This window comes from Natator depressus, chromosome 3 (genome assembly GCF_965152275.1).
Source record: "Natator depressus isolate rNatDep1 chromosome 3, rNatDep2.hap1, whole genome shotgun sequence".
NCBI classification, from domain to species: Eukaryota; Metazoa; Chordata; order Testudines; family Cheloniidae; genus Natator; species Natator depressus.
In genome coordinates this window covers 43836560-43856881 of record NC_134236.1, presented here as the reverse complement: position 1 = coordinate 43856881, position 20322 = coordinate 43836560, and the positions used below count along the sequence as shown (strand labels likewise).

General features: G+C 36.4%; 1 protein-coding gene across 1 annotated transcript in view; it reads left to right on the top strand.

The window, feature by feature from the left end:
• Positions 1–20322, top strand: part of CSMD1 (CUB and Sushi multiple domains 1) — a 1960312-nt gene that overhangs the window by 1652477 nt on the left and 287513 nt on the right. Inside the window, exons 31-36 of the mRNA XM_074947791.1 lie at positions 1486–1602; positions 2953–3066; positions 5410–5505; positions 11325–11528; positions 12494–12618; positions 13298–13394. Coding sequence (XP_074803892.1) covers positions 1486–1602; positions 2953–3066; positions 5410–5505; positions 11325–11528; positions 12494–12618; positions 13298–13394 — 753 coding nt within the window. The remainder of the gene's footprint in view (positions 1–1485; positions 1603–2952; positions 3067–5409; positions 5506–11324; positions 11529–12493; positions 12619–13297; positions 13395–20322) is intronic.

Genomic DNA, 20322 nt, shown 5'->3' with positions numbered 1-20322 from the left:
CTGTTGTGGTCGCAGTGGCTGCGCATGCCCATAGCCTTTCGGGTCAGTAGTCATGTTCCTAAGAAAAAGTGTGGTGTTTTGTTTAAAGGACATTTTCAAGGTTTACATGCCAAGAAGTTTATCTTTTCATATAAAATGCCCTTTGAGGGTCTCTGGATACTGAAAACAATCACTCAGTACTCAAAAACTAAGAGCTGCAGCATTGTTAAAAGGTCATCTGTTGTGCAGAAGGAATTATAAACAACAAACACAAATATTCTTGAATTGCTTAGTTCCACAGAGTAAAAAATATTTTGTTCACATTATGCACTGCTGCCAGGAGCCCTACCAACCTTAGGAATCAAAACAATGTGACTATTTTGGATCTAATGTCAGACCCTTTAATTTAAATAAATCCTTCAAAGAAAATGTAATTGATGAGTTTCCGGCTATTACTGGTCCTTTGAAATTAGAGTGGCAAAATTCCAATGTAATGGTGACCTTTTAATCCTTGCAAAATCTCCATATTTTAGTATTTGTTAAATGTCATAAATAGCAATATACTATCTAAATTATATACTATTAAAATGAAATGCTTTATCACTTGTGCTATTGAGAAGATAAAATAATTGTTGTAAATGTATTTTGCATTTTATATACATTTAGGAGGTTTGATGTTTAAGTCTAAGATATCTGAACAGTTTTTCATTTGATTATTTGACTGAGGAGCTGGGAAAGAGGGTAGTTAGTGTTTGTGTTGGGCAGAGGATACTTCGGCAGTTGCATACAAAAATAAGGAAAAATGTATCAGTCTGATAATATCCACCTTCTGTTTGTGTTGGCCATTTGTCCAGAATTACATACTCCTTTTCTGTCGTCTTGTTACTATTTTCTCCTGTCAATATAACTATGGCAGCCCACTTGCACAGGTTAACTGAAAGCAGGATTTGGCCCTGGGTTTTTACAGTATCTCTGGCCTGGTACACTAATGGATCCTTATATTCACTTTTCTAGGTCAAATTTAATTTCTGTAACTTTAAAGTATTTCCGTAAATAAATTATTCATTTTTTTATTTAGCGTTGATGAAAAATAGCAAAACAATTTTTGACTATAGCCTCTTTAATCTATGTTTGGAAAGCATCTTGCACACTATAGGTGCTGATGCAATCTAAATAATAAGTAGCAAGTCTTTGCTGAGATTTTATTTAGATTAAACTTTGAAAACAAGCTTTTCAGTTTTGTTTTTATAGTTTCTCCCAATGTAATAATTTATTTCCACAGAATTGTACAATTAATGTAATTGTGTAAAACGCTAATATAATTTAATAGATGCTTTGATAAATATTGTTTCCTAACAAAGACTATTGTATCTGGTGCCATAGAAAAAACAAAATTACCACAAATGTCACTTTACAGTTACTGAATTTTGCAGTTTCATGCTGGAACACCATAGACAGTAGCAGATGGAATTAAGGGATGAGGCTTTTGTTTCTGTTCTGTTTCAGCTCCTTGTGGAGGCCAGTACACTGGATCAGATGGGGTGGTTTTATCACCAAATTATCCACATAATTATACTGCTGGGCAGACTTGTCACTATTCTATAACTGTACCTAAGGAATTTGGTAAGAGTTTGGTTTTATTGATTTATGGTTCACTAACTCATTTGTTCTAAGGTTGATTTTATTTACTGTTTAGAAATAGTTCTAAGAAAAAATGAAACTTTGTTTCTCGTGCAACAAGAAGGGACAACTTTTTGCAGTATTGCAAATTGTTTAGCGAGAACATACATACTTTTGATCCAGGAATAGATTCAAGGGTTTTCACCATCCCATCTGCCCCAGGGTCATCAACAGAATCTAAGAATCTAAGAAAGGTCTATGTCTGTTATTCAAGAACATCATGAATTCTTTCATTGATTACATCATTCACCATCATGGCATAATCATTCATCCAGGGTTCATGCATACACAGTAAATCAGTAGGTAAGAAAAAACAATACATAATATAAATATAATACAAAAGCCAAAACTTTATCTAAGAGAGATCTCCAAAAAAGTTTATAAAATAATCAACAACTAAATTATCTGATTCTTGCAGTGTGTCAAAATAATTGTACAGTATCTCTAAGGCACGTGTGATTGGTGTTAGAAAGTTTTCAGGTATGGCCTTCAGTGAAGCCAGTCCCACTACTGTGGGCACAGATAACAGGGAAGAAGATAGATGGCTGCCACTTTACTTCTTACTTATCAAGTGTGGCTTGAAAAATTAGCCCTTCAATGAACTGGATTAAGAGCAGTTTAGTATATTTAGTACATACTATATGCCACAAAATCTTTGCTGTAAGGATTCAGCAGCTTTACCACTAAGGAATTTGGAAGAGCTACTAACAGAAGCAATTACAGAATGGCAGGTTGAGCTCTTAGGGAAGGTGTATCACACATAGTAATAATAATTTAATAATGTGCCCTTCCAAATCTAACCTTTTGACTCCATCATGTTTTCTCCTAAACAGCGATCTGTGTCAACACCCCTCTGTCTTTGATTGTGTAACCTGTGTTCAGTAAGCCTGTCCCCAGGTCGGGCCAGGGGGGGAGGAGGCAAGTGGGACAATTTGCCCTGGGCCTCGCAGAATACTATAGTATTCAAATGGTAGCTGCAAAACTCAGTCCCTAATTTTTTAGCATGATGACAGCTTGCCTTTGGGGAAAGGATAATTTAATTTTTTAATTTAAAAATACAAAAATATAGAAAATCAAATTTAGGGTGTGCATTCCTGTTAATCACTAAATAAATGAAATTAGCTAATGGCTATACGATGAGTATCTGTTGATCTCTTTTATCAGAACAGAAAGTAAATTAAGATGCACTCCCTGCATGAAGTCTTACAAGAACCCAGCGAGGAATCATTTAAGAACGAGTATAAACAAAAATATACTGTATGTTTCATTTTATTTTCTCTTATTATTTTCCAGTTGTGTTTGGGCAATTTGCCTATTTCCAGACTGCTCTGAATGATGTGGCAGAGTTATTTGATGGAGAACACCCTCAGGCTAGACTTCTTAGTTCACTTTCTGGATCTCACTCAGGTAAAGAGAAAGCAAAAATAAGTATAAACCACTTATGTGACTTAATACAGAAAGCATGGACTTCTGCACATTGTGGGTCTGCTTTTAAAAGTTAAGTAATTGTGAAGGGGATTAGGTGTTGGAACAAACTGTCAAGGGAAGTGGTGGATTCTCCATCTCTTGATGTCTTCATATTAAGACTGGATTTTTTTTTTGGAAGATTTGGTTTAGACAAACACAGGTTATTGGGTGCAATGCAGGTATCACTGGATTAAATTCTAGTGTGTATTATGCATGAGGTCAGACTAGATGATCTATCTAATGGTTTCTTCTGGTCTTAAAGAATGAATCTCTGCATTGCACACATAAATTCTGAGTGTCTAATTTATGCACACAAATTATATATGTGTGTACAAAATCAGTTATTTCTGCATTTACATGTCCAGTTAACAGCTGGTCAGGTATGCAGGCAGGTATCTGGAGTGAAATCCTGGCCTCACTGAAGACAAATCTTCCATTGACTTCAGTGGGATCAGGATTTTGTCCCTCATTTGCATGCCTGTGTTATATATTTGTACACCTAAAATGAAACATGCACAAAAATATGTTTGCAGTTGTATGCACCTAATATTGAAAATCTGGCCTCACAGAGGGATATACATTGAACTTCACAAATATGAGTTTGGGATTTTTACAACACACCGTTTTCCATTCTCTTCAGTCTTGAACATGTGGCTTACTTTATTGTTTACTACTTATTAGAAAAAATATTATGTATCTGTTTTATAATTTAAAGAAAATTAATGTTTTAATGTTTGAAAAATGAAGACTATCTTTTTCCTTTGGTAAATCCATTCCATGTAGGTTGCAAAGGAAAAATTTCCAGAATTCATTTTAACATTGTTTACAGTAGTTTAACAACAAAATATTGTTTGATTTTTAATTGTCAAGATAAAAGAGAGAATATTATATAAACATTACATTTTGCTGTATCATACATATATACATAAAATGAAGACCAACATCTATATTTCCCCACAGGCCTCTAGAAAATGATTGAAGGGCAAAATATGTGCAGTTTTTCCTTATTGTTCCATGACATCTTCAGAACAGATTTCATGTGCCAGGTTCATATTGCATTTGCACTGGTGTATATCCAGAAGATCGCCATTGAAGTCATTAGAGTTACAACAGTGTGTAGTTGATGTGAATGAGAGAAGCATCAGACCTATTGAGTCAGCTCATTTAAACCAGAGTAAATCAGCACCTCTCCATTCATTTCAGTAGTTTCTCTAGAGTTATGCTGCTAAACAGTAAGCACACCATTGTCATAATCAAGAGTGGTAAACTGTGCATGTCAAAAGTGCAGAAATACAAAATCAAATACACAAATATACATATCAAATAGGAAGTTGGAAATCTGAATTTTGATATGCATTTAGCAAATGAGAAAAAAACCGAGTAAATATTTTAAGTTTCTTCATGACTTCTTAAATTTGCCTTCCAGGTTTGCAAAGCTTGCCTTGAGGAGAGTACATACAGAACATGCCAAGTGATGAGCTAACATTATTTTAAATTGAATTGCTTTTAGAAGATCTATTTAATAATATAATAAAAACAACTAGGAGTCCTTGTGGCACCTTAGAGACTAACACATTTATTTGGGCATAAGCTAAATTTCTTAGTCTCCAAGGTGCCACAAGGACTCCTCATTGTTTTTGTTGATACAGACTAACACGGCTACGCCTCTGAAACCTGTTAATAATATAATGTTACTCATGTGATATGTTAAATATTTCACAGAGACAGAGAAAGATTCACTGCAAAAAGAGAGTCAAGAACCTATTTTCTCTCATTTAATTTTTTTGTTTTGTTTTAAAATTGTATACTCCATTTTTTTAGAGAGAGACCCTGGGGCTCTTTTGAAAGGCTTTTAATTGTTTAATGCATTTTGGAATGCAAGCTAAAGCTGTCAGTCACAGATAAACTCTGGCAAAAACTCTTCAAATGGCACTGGCCCAAAAGGGTAACAGACTCCTAGGCAAGCAATTTATTACAGCTCTAATCCAAACAGCTGCAGTAAATATCACAAAGTTTATATACAATATAATTGTACATCACAAAATGTTTCTGTTTGATGATTATTTCTGTATACTTCCAATGGCAAAGTTAATGTTGTTAAATATGATTAGCAGAATTTTTTATACTAAAACATGGAAGGAAAAAAGAAGAAAATTGTACTATTGTCTATCAGTTTTTTTTAACAGGATATTTTATTAAAATCTAAAATTCTCTCATCTTTCCAGTCTTTATTTCATTTTTTCCATTCTCTCTCTTCCTTTTCTTTCCCTTCTTCATTTGTAGGAGAGACATTACCTTTGGCTTCGTCCAATCAGATATTGATGCAGTTCAGTGCAAAGAGTGGGGCATCTGCCAGAGGTTTCCATTTTGTCTACCAAGGTAAATCTGTTGGTTTTTACTTCATCCCCTTGATAGAATGTTGGCAGACGCAATGGTGCAATCTCATCTACATGACTGGATTGGAATGTGTAGTAGATCACAAGATGTTTATAGGATTCTTTTAGCTGGAATAATTTTGATATACAGTGTGGAACAGACTGTTCATGGACATAATGGGACAGATTTTCAGTTGGTTTAAACTGGTTTAATCTCCATTGACTTAACTGAGGGTCCGGTCTATTGTGGCACCTCTGTAGTGTTGAATAAATATGTTGTTGAAAAACTGCTCAGCAGCTGATTATTTTTAACAAGTCAGAGATGTTCTCTCTCTCTCTCTCTCTCTCTCTCTCCCTCTCTCTGTTGTGTGTTTGGTGGTGCTATCATCTTTATGTGTAAATGGTAAGCATGATAATCCACAAATTGGATGCAACTACAATTAACCTCATATTTGTATTGCCTGACAAGTAGAATTGAGTATTATTTCTGTGTTTATTTTGTATTCAGTAGTTGTATAGAGCCATTGTACTACACAAGTGTGAATCAGAAATTTGGCTATATCTCACATCTATCACTCTTTAGCTCCTGCATTTAAAATACAATCCTGTTACCCTCAATTAAGTGACATTTCCATTAAAACTAGTTGGAATTTTTCCCGACTATGAACACGAGGATCAAATACTTAGTGCTTGTTATCTTAAACTGTTAGAAGTTCAGTGGTGAGCAAAGATTGTCAGAGATGTCTTATATTTGGACTGGAACTCTCTGTTTCCCGGGGCTTGTATACACTTAAAATACTACAGCTGCTGTAGTGCTTCAGTGTAGACACTACCTATGCCGACAGGAGGTGTTCTGTTGGCGTAGGTAATCCATCTCCCCAAGAGGTGGTAACTAGATTGATGCTAGAATTCTTCCGTCAACCTAACACCATCTACACGGGAACTTAGGTCATCTTAACCATACCATTCAGGGGTGTGGATATTTTAAACCCCTAAGTGCCATAGTATTGATAATCTAATTTTCTAGTGTACACCAGGTCTAGACCTCTGTATTGCTGAAGATAGGAGGAGGCAGATTACAGACTTGTGTTAAAACCTGTATATCCTTTGGGAGCAAATGAAAACAGACCACTTAGTGACATTTTGCTATCTCTTAATCAGAAATAGGCACTGGAAATGCACTTGGAGTTGCAATATTAAAAATATTTTTCTAAACTGAAATTTAATAAAAATCAATCCAAAACTAAGTTGTCAGGTTTCTTATAGAGTATCACTATTTCATTCTGAAAACTTCCATCTTCTGCTTGTATGCAATAATGCCACAGGAAATATACCACGTGGCTTTAGTATCACAAAAATCCCTGTTTAATTACAGATAAAACTGTAATGTAGCTCCTTTTTTTCCTGAGTAGTTGTCAAAGTCTGGAGCCCTGGGGATAGGCCATTTGGGAGTAGAAAGTGGTGATGGAGTCTGGTCTTTTCTTTGATGCAGTCTTGTTTATTTATAAGAAATGTGCAAAGTCTGGCTCTCCAAATGAAGGAGACACCAAAAACTGGGGATATGTTCTTTCCCTACAGCCCCAGACCTCCTTAGGCAGCAGTAGACTTAGAACCTTCCTTTAGACTTCTCCAGGATCACACTGTGCTTACAGGCTGGTGCTTGGCTTGCTTTCTTTCCCATTTTTTTGTCTGTTCCCCCTCCAGTTAGATTTTTGCCACACCCTCAAATAAACACATATCCCTGGTCAGAACAATGTCTAGTGGAACCCTCTACCCACGTGATGCTAGGTTCTGGGCAGACTCCATTGTGTTTTGTTTTAGCTGTAGCCCCTTTACTGTCTCTTACAACTTTCTTAAAGGAAGGGCTTGTTCACACATCATTTTCAATGAGATTTTAACCCATCTCATAACAATAGTGTAGAGCAGGGGTTCCCAAACTTGGTCTGCAGGTACGGCTGCTCGCATCTCCCAGTGGCCACGGTTCACCGTTCCTGGCCAATGGGAGCTGCAGGAAGAGGTGGCCCAGCCCGAGCCGCTTCCCACAGCTCCCATTGGCCGGGAACAGTGAACCGCGACTACTGGGAACTGTGAGCAGCTGTACCTGTGGACGTTCAGGTAAACAAAGCATCCTGTGGCCCGCTAGGGGCTTATCCTGAATAAGTCATGAACCAAGTTTGGGGACCCCTGGTGTAGAGAGGTGTGAGGTAAGGTTTGGTAATGAGTCAGTGAAAAGTCAAAATTTATGAAACTCCCCATATTATGTTAATGTTGCCAATAAGTTGATTTTCACCTCTAATGACTTGGATTCAAATGTTGGGTTAGTCATAAGCAAAATAAGCATTATGAGCACAGTTTAATTCTTATTGAATATATTGATCTTTTTTTTTCTACATCAAAACACTGTTATAGCTTGGTATACAGCGATTTGCTGTAAGAGACTAGTGCTTGCACACAATAGTCTGGATGCAGCTAGTGCTGTCAGTCTTTCACTTCTATAAATTAAAAGAAGTCATTGAAATAGAAGTTTACCATGCACAAAAGGGGAAAAAAGGGAGGGGGGAAATCTATATAATTTTAAAGAAGGAGAGAATTGCTCTTTGATTTTACGTTGATTTCTTCATATCATCTATCCCCATCTGAATTGTAGCTTTCAATCTTTTTCATGTGTGCGCTTTCCCAAATACCTTCTGTGTCTAATTATTTGTAGTCTGTGACAAGTTGCCTTTCAAAGAATTTAAAATGAACACAAAGCTTTCATTTGATTATGCATATGCATATATTTTACTGCAGAAGAGTATGTCTCTAGGAACACCTTATGCTGTGCTTCATTTTGCTCTATTATACTGAACTGCAGAATTAGTAGTAGTAACTGAACAGAACTGATTTTGAGAAATAGGAAATGCTACTCTCAGCATCACAAAGTGAATCAATCATACTTGACTTATCTCAGCAGAATCCTGATTCTGGTTTTGTGTACCTTTTCATAAATGGATACATTAGGATCTCAAGTTAGTACAAATGTTGCTAGTGCAACATATTTGAGGCATTTAATTACATTTAATAAAGGTTACCTCGATTTTGTTTTTTTCCCTCTCTCTCTGAAATATGTGAATGCATTTCCAGCACTGCCTGCTTGCGAACATTATAAATACAGTGGAGACACTGTAGCATCCACACTCTGAATGAACACACTGATCTGACCTGGAAAGTCAGTCATTTTATTTATCACTCTCTATTCCAGGCTGACCTTATTCCCTGTTCACTTTTCCACTGGGCTGATTTCAATTTTGTTTCACAGCAGTGTGAAACATTTACTAAAAGATGGAGAATAATTACTATAGAGAATAGAATTTCTCTGTAATACAGTCTGAGAAGTCTAGCTTGCGTTATAGGCAAAAGATAGAAGGATGGCTGGAGGAAGAGAAGGTTATAGCCTGTAATATTTCAAATTCTGGTCCTAACAAGCAACAGATGAGGTTTGTGGCTTTGAATTCAGGTTTAATGGTTTTTGCAGTGCCACTTTCTGAAAAACTTATTTTTCTCCATGTCTCATCTATCTCTTCTTCATTTCCTTTTCTCTGATAGCTACATTTCCCTATATTTCACAGAATAATTGTATATAATATTGGCCTGAATGAGTGCCTAATCTATTCAGATCCTACTGTTGGCCTTCTAGAATATTAGGGTTAAGCCTGCTGAAATCTGCAGTTGGGAACAATCATATATAAAAAGATTGAGAATGGTCTAGTCTGATTTTTTTGTCACTGTCCTGTGCTTGCTTCCCTGCTTTGACATAAAGTTAGAAATTTCAGCAGAAAACATTTTATGTGGCTCAGTCTGTGACAGCATAGATCCTTCTTCCTCTGATATGCAGAATGAGGAGCAAGCCACCATACAGGATTTTAATATGTTCTTGTGCTGGCTCAAAGTACACACTTTAATTAATTGAGGAGTTAACATTATATTTCAAAAAGGTCCTTTAAGAAATTTAGCTGGTCTCATGCCTTTTTTTTTTTTTGGTTCTTCTTGATCTCAGTAATGAAATAATGCAGAATTTTCAAATTTCCCATATAGATAAAACTCACTGAAATATTGTACGATAGCTGTTTTAAATATTTTTGTTAGAATTAATATTCATTTTTTCCTGTTATTCTTCATGGTAAGGTTTCTTTTAGTGACAACATGAAGGGGGGAGGGAGGGCAGGGAGGGAGAAAAAAATCAAATAAGTCTTCAAAAATTCAGTTTAATCTAAATAGGGACCACAAATACTAAAAACCATGATCATATGGTTATTGCATGGTGTTATTCTAAGGCAGAGTTAAGGCTATTTGGGTACTCTGACACTGCATCTCTATACCTTAACATGTTTTTTTTTTAAAGTTTAACCTTTTTACTTTAATAACTGAGGGTTAGATTCTGATTCAGGGTGTAAGCCTGTGTAAGGGAGTAAGAGGAGGTAAGACTCTCCCTGTCCCTTCAAAGGCTACCTGGACCTCTGATCCAGGTATGTATGAATGCGCTCTTGGCTCCATACATCCTTCTACTCACTGGCCATGGTTGATGAGCCTGGGTGTGAGCATGGGGTTAGACAGAGGGTATAGTGATTTGCTGCTGCTGTAGGCCAGCAGTAAATTCATAAACTTGTAATTGGAAATAGGAGAAAATGGAGTAATCATGGCTAATAGATTCTCTGAGTCATGACACCTCCTCGGAAGGCTACTAGTGTGGCACAGCTGACACATCTTGCTCTGCCAAAATCAAAATCTAGCCCTCAATCTTGATTACGTTTACTGTTTTAAAATTATTTTTTGCCATCCCATATGTTTGTTAGTATGAGGTTCCAGTGGAAATTGGTGGCCCAGGAGTACTTACTCTGTTATTTCATGAGACCTAGTTTGATACCTAGGTCTACTGTCTTGCTTTTGGAATTGATAGTTCTAGTGGATCTGCTGAAGAAACAATAATGATAAAACAAAGTCCATGAATGTGAGTGCCACATACTGGTCTAACTCATATTCATCAGCAGAAAGGATAATTTAAGTAGAATTATTTTATTACAATACAAGACATAACTATGGTGGCACAAATGGTACTTCTATCATTTATTTTTCCTGTATATATTTTTGTATATTGTCTTAGTTTACAAATGGCAGTTTCTGTTGCATATAATTATGTATTAATTATAAGATTATTTCTACAAAAATCAAATGAAAATAGTATTCTAAGGAGAATGGTCTCTGAAGTACTACACTTGTGAGACTAGGTTATAATTTCCAGCTAACCAACACAACACTAGACTCCCAGATATTTAGTAACTTCAAGCAGACACTTGTTTATATAGTAATGGTGGTGAACTAGCAAGCAAAAAATAGCATTTATGTAGAAATGAACACTTATAACACTCCCTCTTATACCTGAATTTTTTGTACTTAAACTTTCAAAATATGCTTACATTATAAATCAATTTTATAGTTTGTTGAGCTCAGTTATTTGTTAGAAATAATGTATCTCAGCCATATTTAAAAAAAAAAAAATTGAAGTAGAAGAGGTAAATTCCAGTACCCCACCAATTTAAAAATAAAACAATAAAACAGGCAAGCTGTTAACTAACTAATATATTATTACTGCTGTGTTTGTCCACATAGTCACTGTAATGCCTTTACCCAACTACTTACTCTTAAAGGGCTTTAAGGTACCATGAGTGCAACAAGTATTATGTAAAGTTAAATTCCATATTATAAATGCCAGTATCTAGATATACTATTTATTTCTCAGCTGATGACTGGCATTTTGGGTAATAGCACCTTTTTCTGTTCATGCAGCTGTTCCACGCACCAGTGATACACAATGCAGCTCTATTCCAGAACCCAGATATGGCAGGAGAATTGGGTCTGAATTTTCAGCAGGCTCTGTTGTTCGATTTGAATGTAGCCCTGGTTATCTGCTGCAAGGTTCAAAAGCTATTCGATGTCAGTCTGTGCCTAATGCTTTAGCTCAGTGGAATGACACTGTACCAAGCTGTATAGGTAAGCAATTACATTTTGGTAATCTGTTGAGGGACACAAGTCTTCAAATCAGAATTTAAGAAATGTTTCAGAAAATAGTGTTTAACACATATATTCACTCTCCATTGATTAATACTGGTCATGTTCAATTTAAAAGGGCAATTTTTCATATCAAAAGTAATTGAGTACCAGCTGGTTGGTAAGCAGTTATAGTCTTTCGTATAATAACCTATTAGATTAACAAGCGTGATGCATGTTTTCCTGAATTTTATTATCTGTGTGGCTACCTCTAAAGTTGGAAGTATAAGATACAACTTCATTTTCTGAAAATCACAATAATCCCAATTTATTATACCATTTTTGTGATACCCTTTTAGCAGATGTTTGTTGATATATAGCGCGCTGTCTCTCTCTTTAGGATTAGCATTCTAATGTACAGTGAATAACAATATCATTGTTAATTGCAGTTAATTTGCTTAATTTTCCAGAAGAACCTTTAGTGGAATAATGTTTAGCGCTTTGGATTTATTTATACATTTAATAGGTGCTTGTCTTTTGTGCATAAATCTCATTGGTATCAACTGGAGTTATGTGCCTGTATGGAGAGTAGAATAAACCATCAAATATTTAAATTATAATTATCTTTAATGGTCTAAGCAGAGTTGATTTCACAGACCCGTTATTCTATATAATCTTTTCTTGAAATCTGAGGAAATGCTGGGCTATCAATAAATATATTATTTAATGTGCTGCACTGTGATTTATCAGGTAAGGCAAACATTAGAGCTACTTTAGACTTAAGTGTCTGATTACATTTTATTTAACTGAAAGCTGCATTCCAAAGTGCAGACCAAAACTTAAAATCTACGTACTTGTAATAAAAAGAGAGTTATAACCATTAGATCAATTTGTACATTTAATGTTACTTTTCTGTCCAGTTAAATGTCTTTGGCTTTGACATAATCTGTGAAAATATTGTCTTTCAGTACCATGCAATGGGAATTTCACTGAACGGAGGGGCACTATCTTGTCACCTGGTTATCCAGAACCCTATGGTAACAGCTTAAATTGTGTGTGGAAAATCATAGTGACTGAGGGATCAGGTATTCAGGCAAGTCCATATTCTGCCAAACATGGAATACTAAATCACTTCCCCAATCCCCTTCCCCCCACAGCCAAATCAGGAAAAAGCACTTAGGGTTTTTTGTTTTTGTTTTCCTCCTCATTATTTTTTTTTACCAATGGATAGTTTCTAATCTCATTTTTCTTTTTCTTTTTTTTTTTGCTCACTCTGTTGTGCAGAGAAAATGAATTTAACCTCAGTAGTCACTAGCAGCTTTCTTTTTTAACTAAGTAGAATAGCAAAGATAGGTCCCAATCCTGCAGGCTGATCCTGCTCCCATTTACCGCTTCATTGATGTCAACTGGGCACTGCACAGAAGCAGAGGTCTACAGTAGCTAATCTGATTGCAGAACTGGGGCCATAATTGGAGCATGATTTTCCATTTTCTTGAACCGTGTGTACTCATTTATATCTTTGCAATGTGTGCGCTGTTTTGCACCAGTTTTGCACAAGTGCAGATGAATATCCAAAATAAAAGAAAGAGGAGAATAAGTATCAATTTCTTTTAGTTTTGTTTTTATTTACATTTTTTCCAGGGCTTTTTTGTTTTATTTTGCTTGTGTCTGGGGTTTTTTTTTAAAGTTTTTTGTTTGTTTTATTTTTAGAGCATTCATTTAAATATAATTTTTGGGTTGAAAAACAAATACTGAATGGCATTGTTTTACAGATCCAGGTCATAAGTTTTGCCACAGAACATAACTGGGACTCTCTTGAAATCTATGATGGTGGAGATATGACAGCACCGCGACTGGGGAGCTTTTCAGGTAAGCGTATGGTCTGGCTAAATGCAACCTTTTTATGGTGACCAGACTATGTATGTGAAAAGTTTCAATGTTTTCTTTAAACTGCTTTCCAGTCTCAGGTAGTAAATTTGAAATGGTATAATTTTGTCAATGTACGTACACCTAGGGAGATTTTCAAAGTGTCTAACTACCATTTGTGCCTTTGAAAATCTTCCCCGTCATTGCCAACTCCCAATATAGATATGCTGCCCTGAAGTAAGGTGGGCTTACACTGCTGATACAGGTTGCTTTGGTAATGTAGGTTTAACCTTGCTGTTTTTAGACTCACCCTTTTAGGGAGGAGACAAAGTCATTCAGTATTCATGTAAACTCACTAGACAGTTAGAGAACAGAAAAAAATTGGTAAACTGAAAATGTTACAAACCATGTCATTTGTTGTTTCATGAGCATATTCGACATCTCTGGCATCACTCCCCTATCATAAAGTAATGTTTTTACTGAAGGAATGTGTTGTAGTACCACTAATATGAGCAAACACCTTACATAGGATGGACTGATGAATTATATCCCAGGCTCCTCTATTTTCCACCAAGATTCATCTCTATTGTGGGGCATAGCTATAGCACTCCAGGACATATGTATGTGAGATTTTGTGGTAGCTTCATATATGTTTTAAAATTAAGGTTTACATTGTGTTAAATAAGAAAATGAATAATACAATTAATACAGTACTAGCCTCTATATTATTTAATTTGATATTAATACAATGTATTTGATGCTGCTTCTGATTGTTTAATTTTCAATGCACTGCAAAATAATATACTGAAAGCTCTTAACTATATTGTAATATCAGAAAGGAAGCTCATGATTTTAGCAGCTAAGTAGAAGCAATTGAGGCTTTTGGAATTTACAAGGTTTGGCAAGTAGTTTGGGATTGTGGGGTAAGCACAACTAACATAATTGGGCGCGAAAGAGTTAACAGTATTAAAAATTCAGTTGTCATCATTACATTTAAAGTTAGACCTTATTGAGATAAATCAAGGTCTTCGCCCTTCACAGAGCTATTTTTCCAAGTTGTGCTCGGACTAAGCGTATATGGCTACACTTTGAGCTGGGGATGTAATTCCCAGTTTGAGCAGATATACCCGCAGTATCACTGATCGAGCTAGCACACTAAACATAGAGTGTAGCTGTGGTGACACAGGTGGCAGGAGGGGCGAGCTGCCATGAGTACATACCCAGCCAAGTAGATAGGTGCATATTCAGGGCAGCTAGCCCATCCTGCCACTCAACTGCTGCAGCTACACTTCTGTTTTTAGAATGCTATCTCAAGCAGAGCCAGTGCAGATTCATAGAATCACAGATCATGTCTATTCAAGCTGGAAATTACATCTTCCACCTCCATCGTAGACATATTTTTGGTCAGACAACACTGCATTGGTTGGTTCACATTTGGAAGATGGCTAGAAACTTATTTTTATGAAAAAATGTAAATTTAGCTTCTAGATCTCAGTTCTGCCTGAAAATGCAGTATACTGTGAAATGTGATATTGGCAGAGTTCTATGTTTATTTTCTTTCAATAACTGATATGTTAAATGTTCTTACTTTACAAGGGCTTATCTACATAAAAGTTTTACCAATTATGCCAATATCATTATACAAGTTTTGTTATACCCCCCGTGTACACATTCTTATTCCAGTATAAAAGTGGTGTTTTCACTTTAGCTTAAACTGTTCCCAAACAACATAAATTAAACTGAGAAAAGACACTTACATTGGATTGAGTATGTCCATATGGGAGATTATACCAGTATGGTTATATCAGTTTAAATTCCTATCTGATATTGAAAAAGCTTTCCTGTGTAGAGAAGGCCCAAGTAAAAATATTGCAGAGTGTGATGGAATCTGCTATTGCAAACTTAACCTGGGATCTTATGGTAAAGCTACGTTCCTTTTCCCTTGTGTAGGTTCATGAATACTAAATGTTCTGCAGACATAATTATGTTCTCAATAACTGTTGTGTAGTCCTATCGTCTTCAGATTGTGCCCTCTGAACTGTATTGCAAACCATATAAAACTCAGCTGCCTTCCAATCACTCCTTCAGTAACACTTGTCCAATTGTACATGAGTAACTGAGTAGAATTTCATACACAATACTGCTGATGATCCAGTCCAGCTCAGTCTCTTAGAGCCATGTTGGATCTGCAGGGCTCACAAGAGTCAAACATGCAAAGAAATCACTTTTGTTTCTAAAATCAATATAAATTACTCTGAATACAAAAAGGAGTTGAAGACTGGTATAGGTAGTTGTCTGTCACAGAATGAGCTGATCTTTTAAGGGGTTTGAGGCTCAGCCAGGATCAGCCTGGTCTCCAAGTCAAGGGAGTAAGTCCTGGGGTCACATGGTAGGGTAACTTGTTATTCAGAAGCTGGCCTTCTAGGACATAAAGAGCAGCCTGGGTTTAGTGAGCAAGGAGAGTTCAGGGAGAGATTTCATACAGCAAGGAGATGCTTTTTAGCTCCTGTGCAGAGGACCTGGGCAGCAAGACTGCAGAGGAAAGCTGAAAGCATGCCTCACTAGCGAGGAGCACAGACTCTCTTTAGCCCACACAAGGGTACTAGGGATCAGAAAAGGCCTGAAGGGATCCAGAAGTCACTGGGGAAAGAAGGTCTCCAGGCCAGCCAGACGGAAAGTCTTCACTGAACCTACCTTTGTTTGGACAGGAGCAAAAGCCATTACAAGGGACTGTTGACCCTGAAGAAGATGGCTGGAATATAAGGGTTTTGAGATAACATATTAATTTATGCTAATCATCCAGACTATTGGAAAAGAGTGTAATTCCAGTGCACCAGATGTGGTGATTATTTGATAATGGAAGAGTAAGGAAACTGAGTTAGGGTTAGGGTTAGATGCTGGCTTATGGGAGACCCTGCTGTGGTGTTATTTTAATTAGTCACTTTTCAGAGTTGAAATACATTTCAAATGTTAATTATTATTAATATTTGGAAAGGCTATTTCGGGTAACTTTTTAGAGCTTTCAACACTGTAATTGGTATATTTTCTCTTTGTTTTCTCAAATCTCCAGACAGCCTGAAATAATGACTCAGAGGTCTGGACTCCCTCGTCCCTAAATAACCTCATTGGAGGGTTAAGTTGAAACCCTAATTTTAATATGTTGCAGAGCAGAAAGTGAAGAGAAGGAATGAGGAGAAACACAAGAGAAAGGATGGGGAAGGAAGAGAAATAAGGGCAGAAATGCGGTGGTCCTGAAGGGGCACATATTGTCCCTTGAAGTGATAATGAATATGACCATAGGGTATTGACCAAATAACACTTAGTTACTCTTTCGAAGTCGTATTCCACTTTGATCTTTGTGCAAATTTCCCATTGACGTCAGTGGAAGATTTGCTAGGTACTGAGGACTGTATTAACTTTTAAGTTTATACCCAGGCCACCAGACCATAATCAAAACTGGAAATTGTCCCTCTCCAAAAAGAATGAGCTTGACATACCTGGGCTACTTCTATTTGAATAATAATCTTTTCAGTTTAGGATATTCAAAAATATCTCATGTGTCCTAGGTAAATCATCAAGGGAAATCTGGATGAAAAAGTTGGTTCCTCAATATTCTACTATGAATCACATAAAAGAAGACAAAAGAAAATTAACTGTTCATATTGCAGCAGGATGTTATTTCTATGGTTGAATGTACAACCTGTGGCAATGTTCGGAGTCTTGATTGTAGATGAAACTGCTGTTTGAATTACTCCAAATTAATAATTGATACATTGCTAGAAAGAATTTGTTACTGATCCAAAGTTATGCATGTTTAGAAAACACATTACACATTGTGAGAATTGTTGTTTTCAATTATGATATTACCAATTATGATATTAGGTTGGTGATAATGCCTTGAGTTTTGTACCATTGTCTTTGGAGTTTACCTCTGGAATTTCAGTATAACTTTTGTAGACACATATTGATGTTTGATAATATTCCTTCTCAAGAGAAAGTAGTTTATCCTTCTCACTTGACAACTGCCTTTGCAATTTCCCACTTGTAAGACAGTGTCCAATTCTAAACCACTTAGTGAAGCAGTGTTACCATATACACACAGGTGCCTCCTTATGAGTCAGATTGTTTGGAGCTGAGGTTATAAAAGAAACAAATGGCTTCAACAATCTCAGTTCATACTAACTAGAGCTAGCAATTGGTACTAAATAAATATCTATGATAAGATTAAAAAATAGACAATTTTGCCCCACCCTAATTATCTGATGTGGAGAAGTTATTAGTTCTCTATGCCATCTGATGGAAATACAAACAAGGGTAGCTAAAAAGGCTGACTGAAAACCAGGTATTTTTGAGGGCATCCTATGATGAACTGGATGAATTTGCAAGGATAGTATGGATGGCAGTGACTCTGTGCCATCATGCCTGACTGAAATCTTTTAATCTCGCTGTCATACCACAGTTGTAGTCAAGACCTTCCTTTGAAGCTTCTGATCTGTTTAATGTTAAAACAGATCCATATCTTGAAAAGCTCAGAAACTACAACAACCAGATCTTTGGTAGTGTCAGAGTCTGCTGGATAAAAGAACATCTCTACCTTCAGGTTTCAGAGGCACTTGCCAGGGATTTTTGGAACCTACAATTAACTCAATATTCCTAGTCTTCTCCTCTTCCTTTTTATCATCATCAGTAGCAACATATTCAGAGGAAGCAATGCTTTCAGGATACTTTCAAATCTATTTCTTTTGATACTGTTGTTTTAGCTAAACACTACATTTTATGAATGACATGAGTCTTATTTGAGTAACATCAATAGACCCCTGTCCTTTCAGTTTTCCCTTTGAGAGCAATCTTATGTATTTCCTTGCAGCATGTGAGGGAATTGTTTTGGATTGTTGGATGTATTTGACACAATTGCCCAGGAGGGGATAGATACAAATGGCTAGATATGTGAGGAAGTTATCTTGCTTTGGGAGTCCTGAACCCATCATTGGTTCAATCCAATGGCTCTTCATTTGGCAGGGAAGCAACACAAGACATACTCCTTGACATTTCTCATAGTCAACAAAACAAGTGATTCCTCAAGGCCTCACTCCTGTATTATCTGTAGGTGGAAAGAGCCTAGGCTAAATCTCCTTGCCTCTGAGTAAAGCAGCAACTTCCTCTGATTCTGCTCCATTGTTAGACGGGAAGACCCAGCACCATTGACAGTCTCTTTCATCATGAATTGGAGTCAAGAATTTCTCTATGCATTATCTCTAAGTCTGCTGCAACAGAAGGTCGTTTGAAAAATCTGACAAGGCTTGACCCAAGATGCTGCTGATTGCCCCGGCTTGTGTTCAGTTGTTTATAGGTCTCTATATGTCCTGCCTCCCAGTCTACCCAGATCACTTTCATTAAGTTTGAGGTGAGATTCTCCAATCAGTTGTGAAGCATCTCAGGCTGACTGCTTGGTTTTTATATTTCTGGGAGGAATAGACTGAAAGTTTAAGGTTTAAAATATCCAGTTGGAATGCAGGAAGCCTTTAACCAATCAAATGAACTCAGTGAATTGGAAGAGATTTTGTAGCTGGACAGCTAAATAGAGAGTAGGCCTGATATGGTTTTCTATTCCTTTTATCTTGGACTATCTATTACGTCTGGAAGTCAAAAACGTCTAGAGCTGTCAGGGTCCACTTGTCATCTCAGCTTTCTCTCCTCTGATGCATGGATTAGCAGTTTTTGCTTCACCTACAGGAACAAATTTCCTTGGTCTGGGGATGTTGTTTTAGAGGCGGAGGACAGTAGCAAGGTAACAAAACTGTAAGAAGTTTTGTGAAGGTACATCTTACAGTTCTTGTTTCTACAGGCTTCTGTGAGGGAGAAAACAGGGACTTTCATAAAGACACTGCCAAAGGAGACCTGCTGTTGTCATTACTAGTGTGTATGGAGGAGTCCCCATGTGGGAGGGGAAGAGCAGGCCATAAGGATCCCCGTAACAGTTCCCCAATGTGAGTTGGGGAAGAAAGAAAGAGAGAGCAGTTGAGCCTACTCACCTCCCTGCTCCCAGTGAGTGCTGGCAGCTGATGCCCTAGTGGGGAAACTAGTTCTTTTGAAACCTAAATTCTCAGGTTATACTACCCGATATCTCTATAGGTTCCCTGAGGCATTTAGAATTGAGAAACCACATATTATGTTTGTAGTTAATATTAATTGAATTTTGGTACTCTTTTGGTTCACTTCTCACATAGAAGTGAAACTGGCACTCTATTATCTTTAAAAAATCAGCAAAATACACAATCTATTTTGAGAATTTAACAGCAAACTTTATCATATGCAAACCTATAGATAACTCAGAACTTAATTTTGTGGATGAAAGAAGCTCTGTAATTAATGTAAGCAAGAAGGAGAGTTTCTTTGTTTTAATTAGTAGAAGTGTTTTCAGATTACTTGATGGTTACATCATTATAACTGCACATGGAACTTGTTAAACTACACTTGTTTTTTTTCAAGTGATTGGCTCTTAAATTGGCTTTTAAATGTTTGCTGTTTTAATACAGAGATCAAATGCAAGCAAACAGAATAGACTGTCAGCTGGAAAGTTCAGAACAAAAAGAAGTTTTGAGATTAGACAAAGCAGATCTTTTGTAAAACAGGCAATGACTTTTGCCAGTTTAACAAATGTCATTGTTAGTTCAGACAAATATGTGTGTTTGTGTGTCTGTGTTTGATAGTATTACATTATTTGTTATAGATTAATCAATTCTACTGAAATGGTATTGTCTCAACCAAAGTGTAAAAGTACTCTACTCGAATGGAAAATCATGCTCTCTGATTGGAGGGAGTTTTATTGCTTAATGACTACAGCTGAATAAATAATATTCTTTGATTATGTTATTCAGTGAATATTGCTGTTTTAGTGAATTTTATTATTATTACTTATTTGCAATATTTA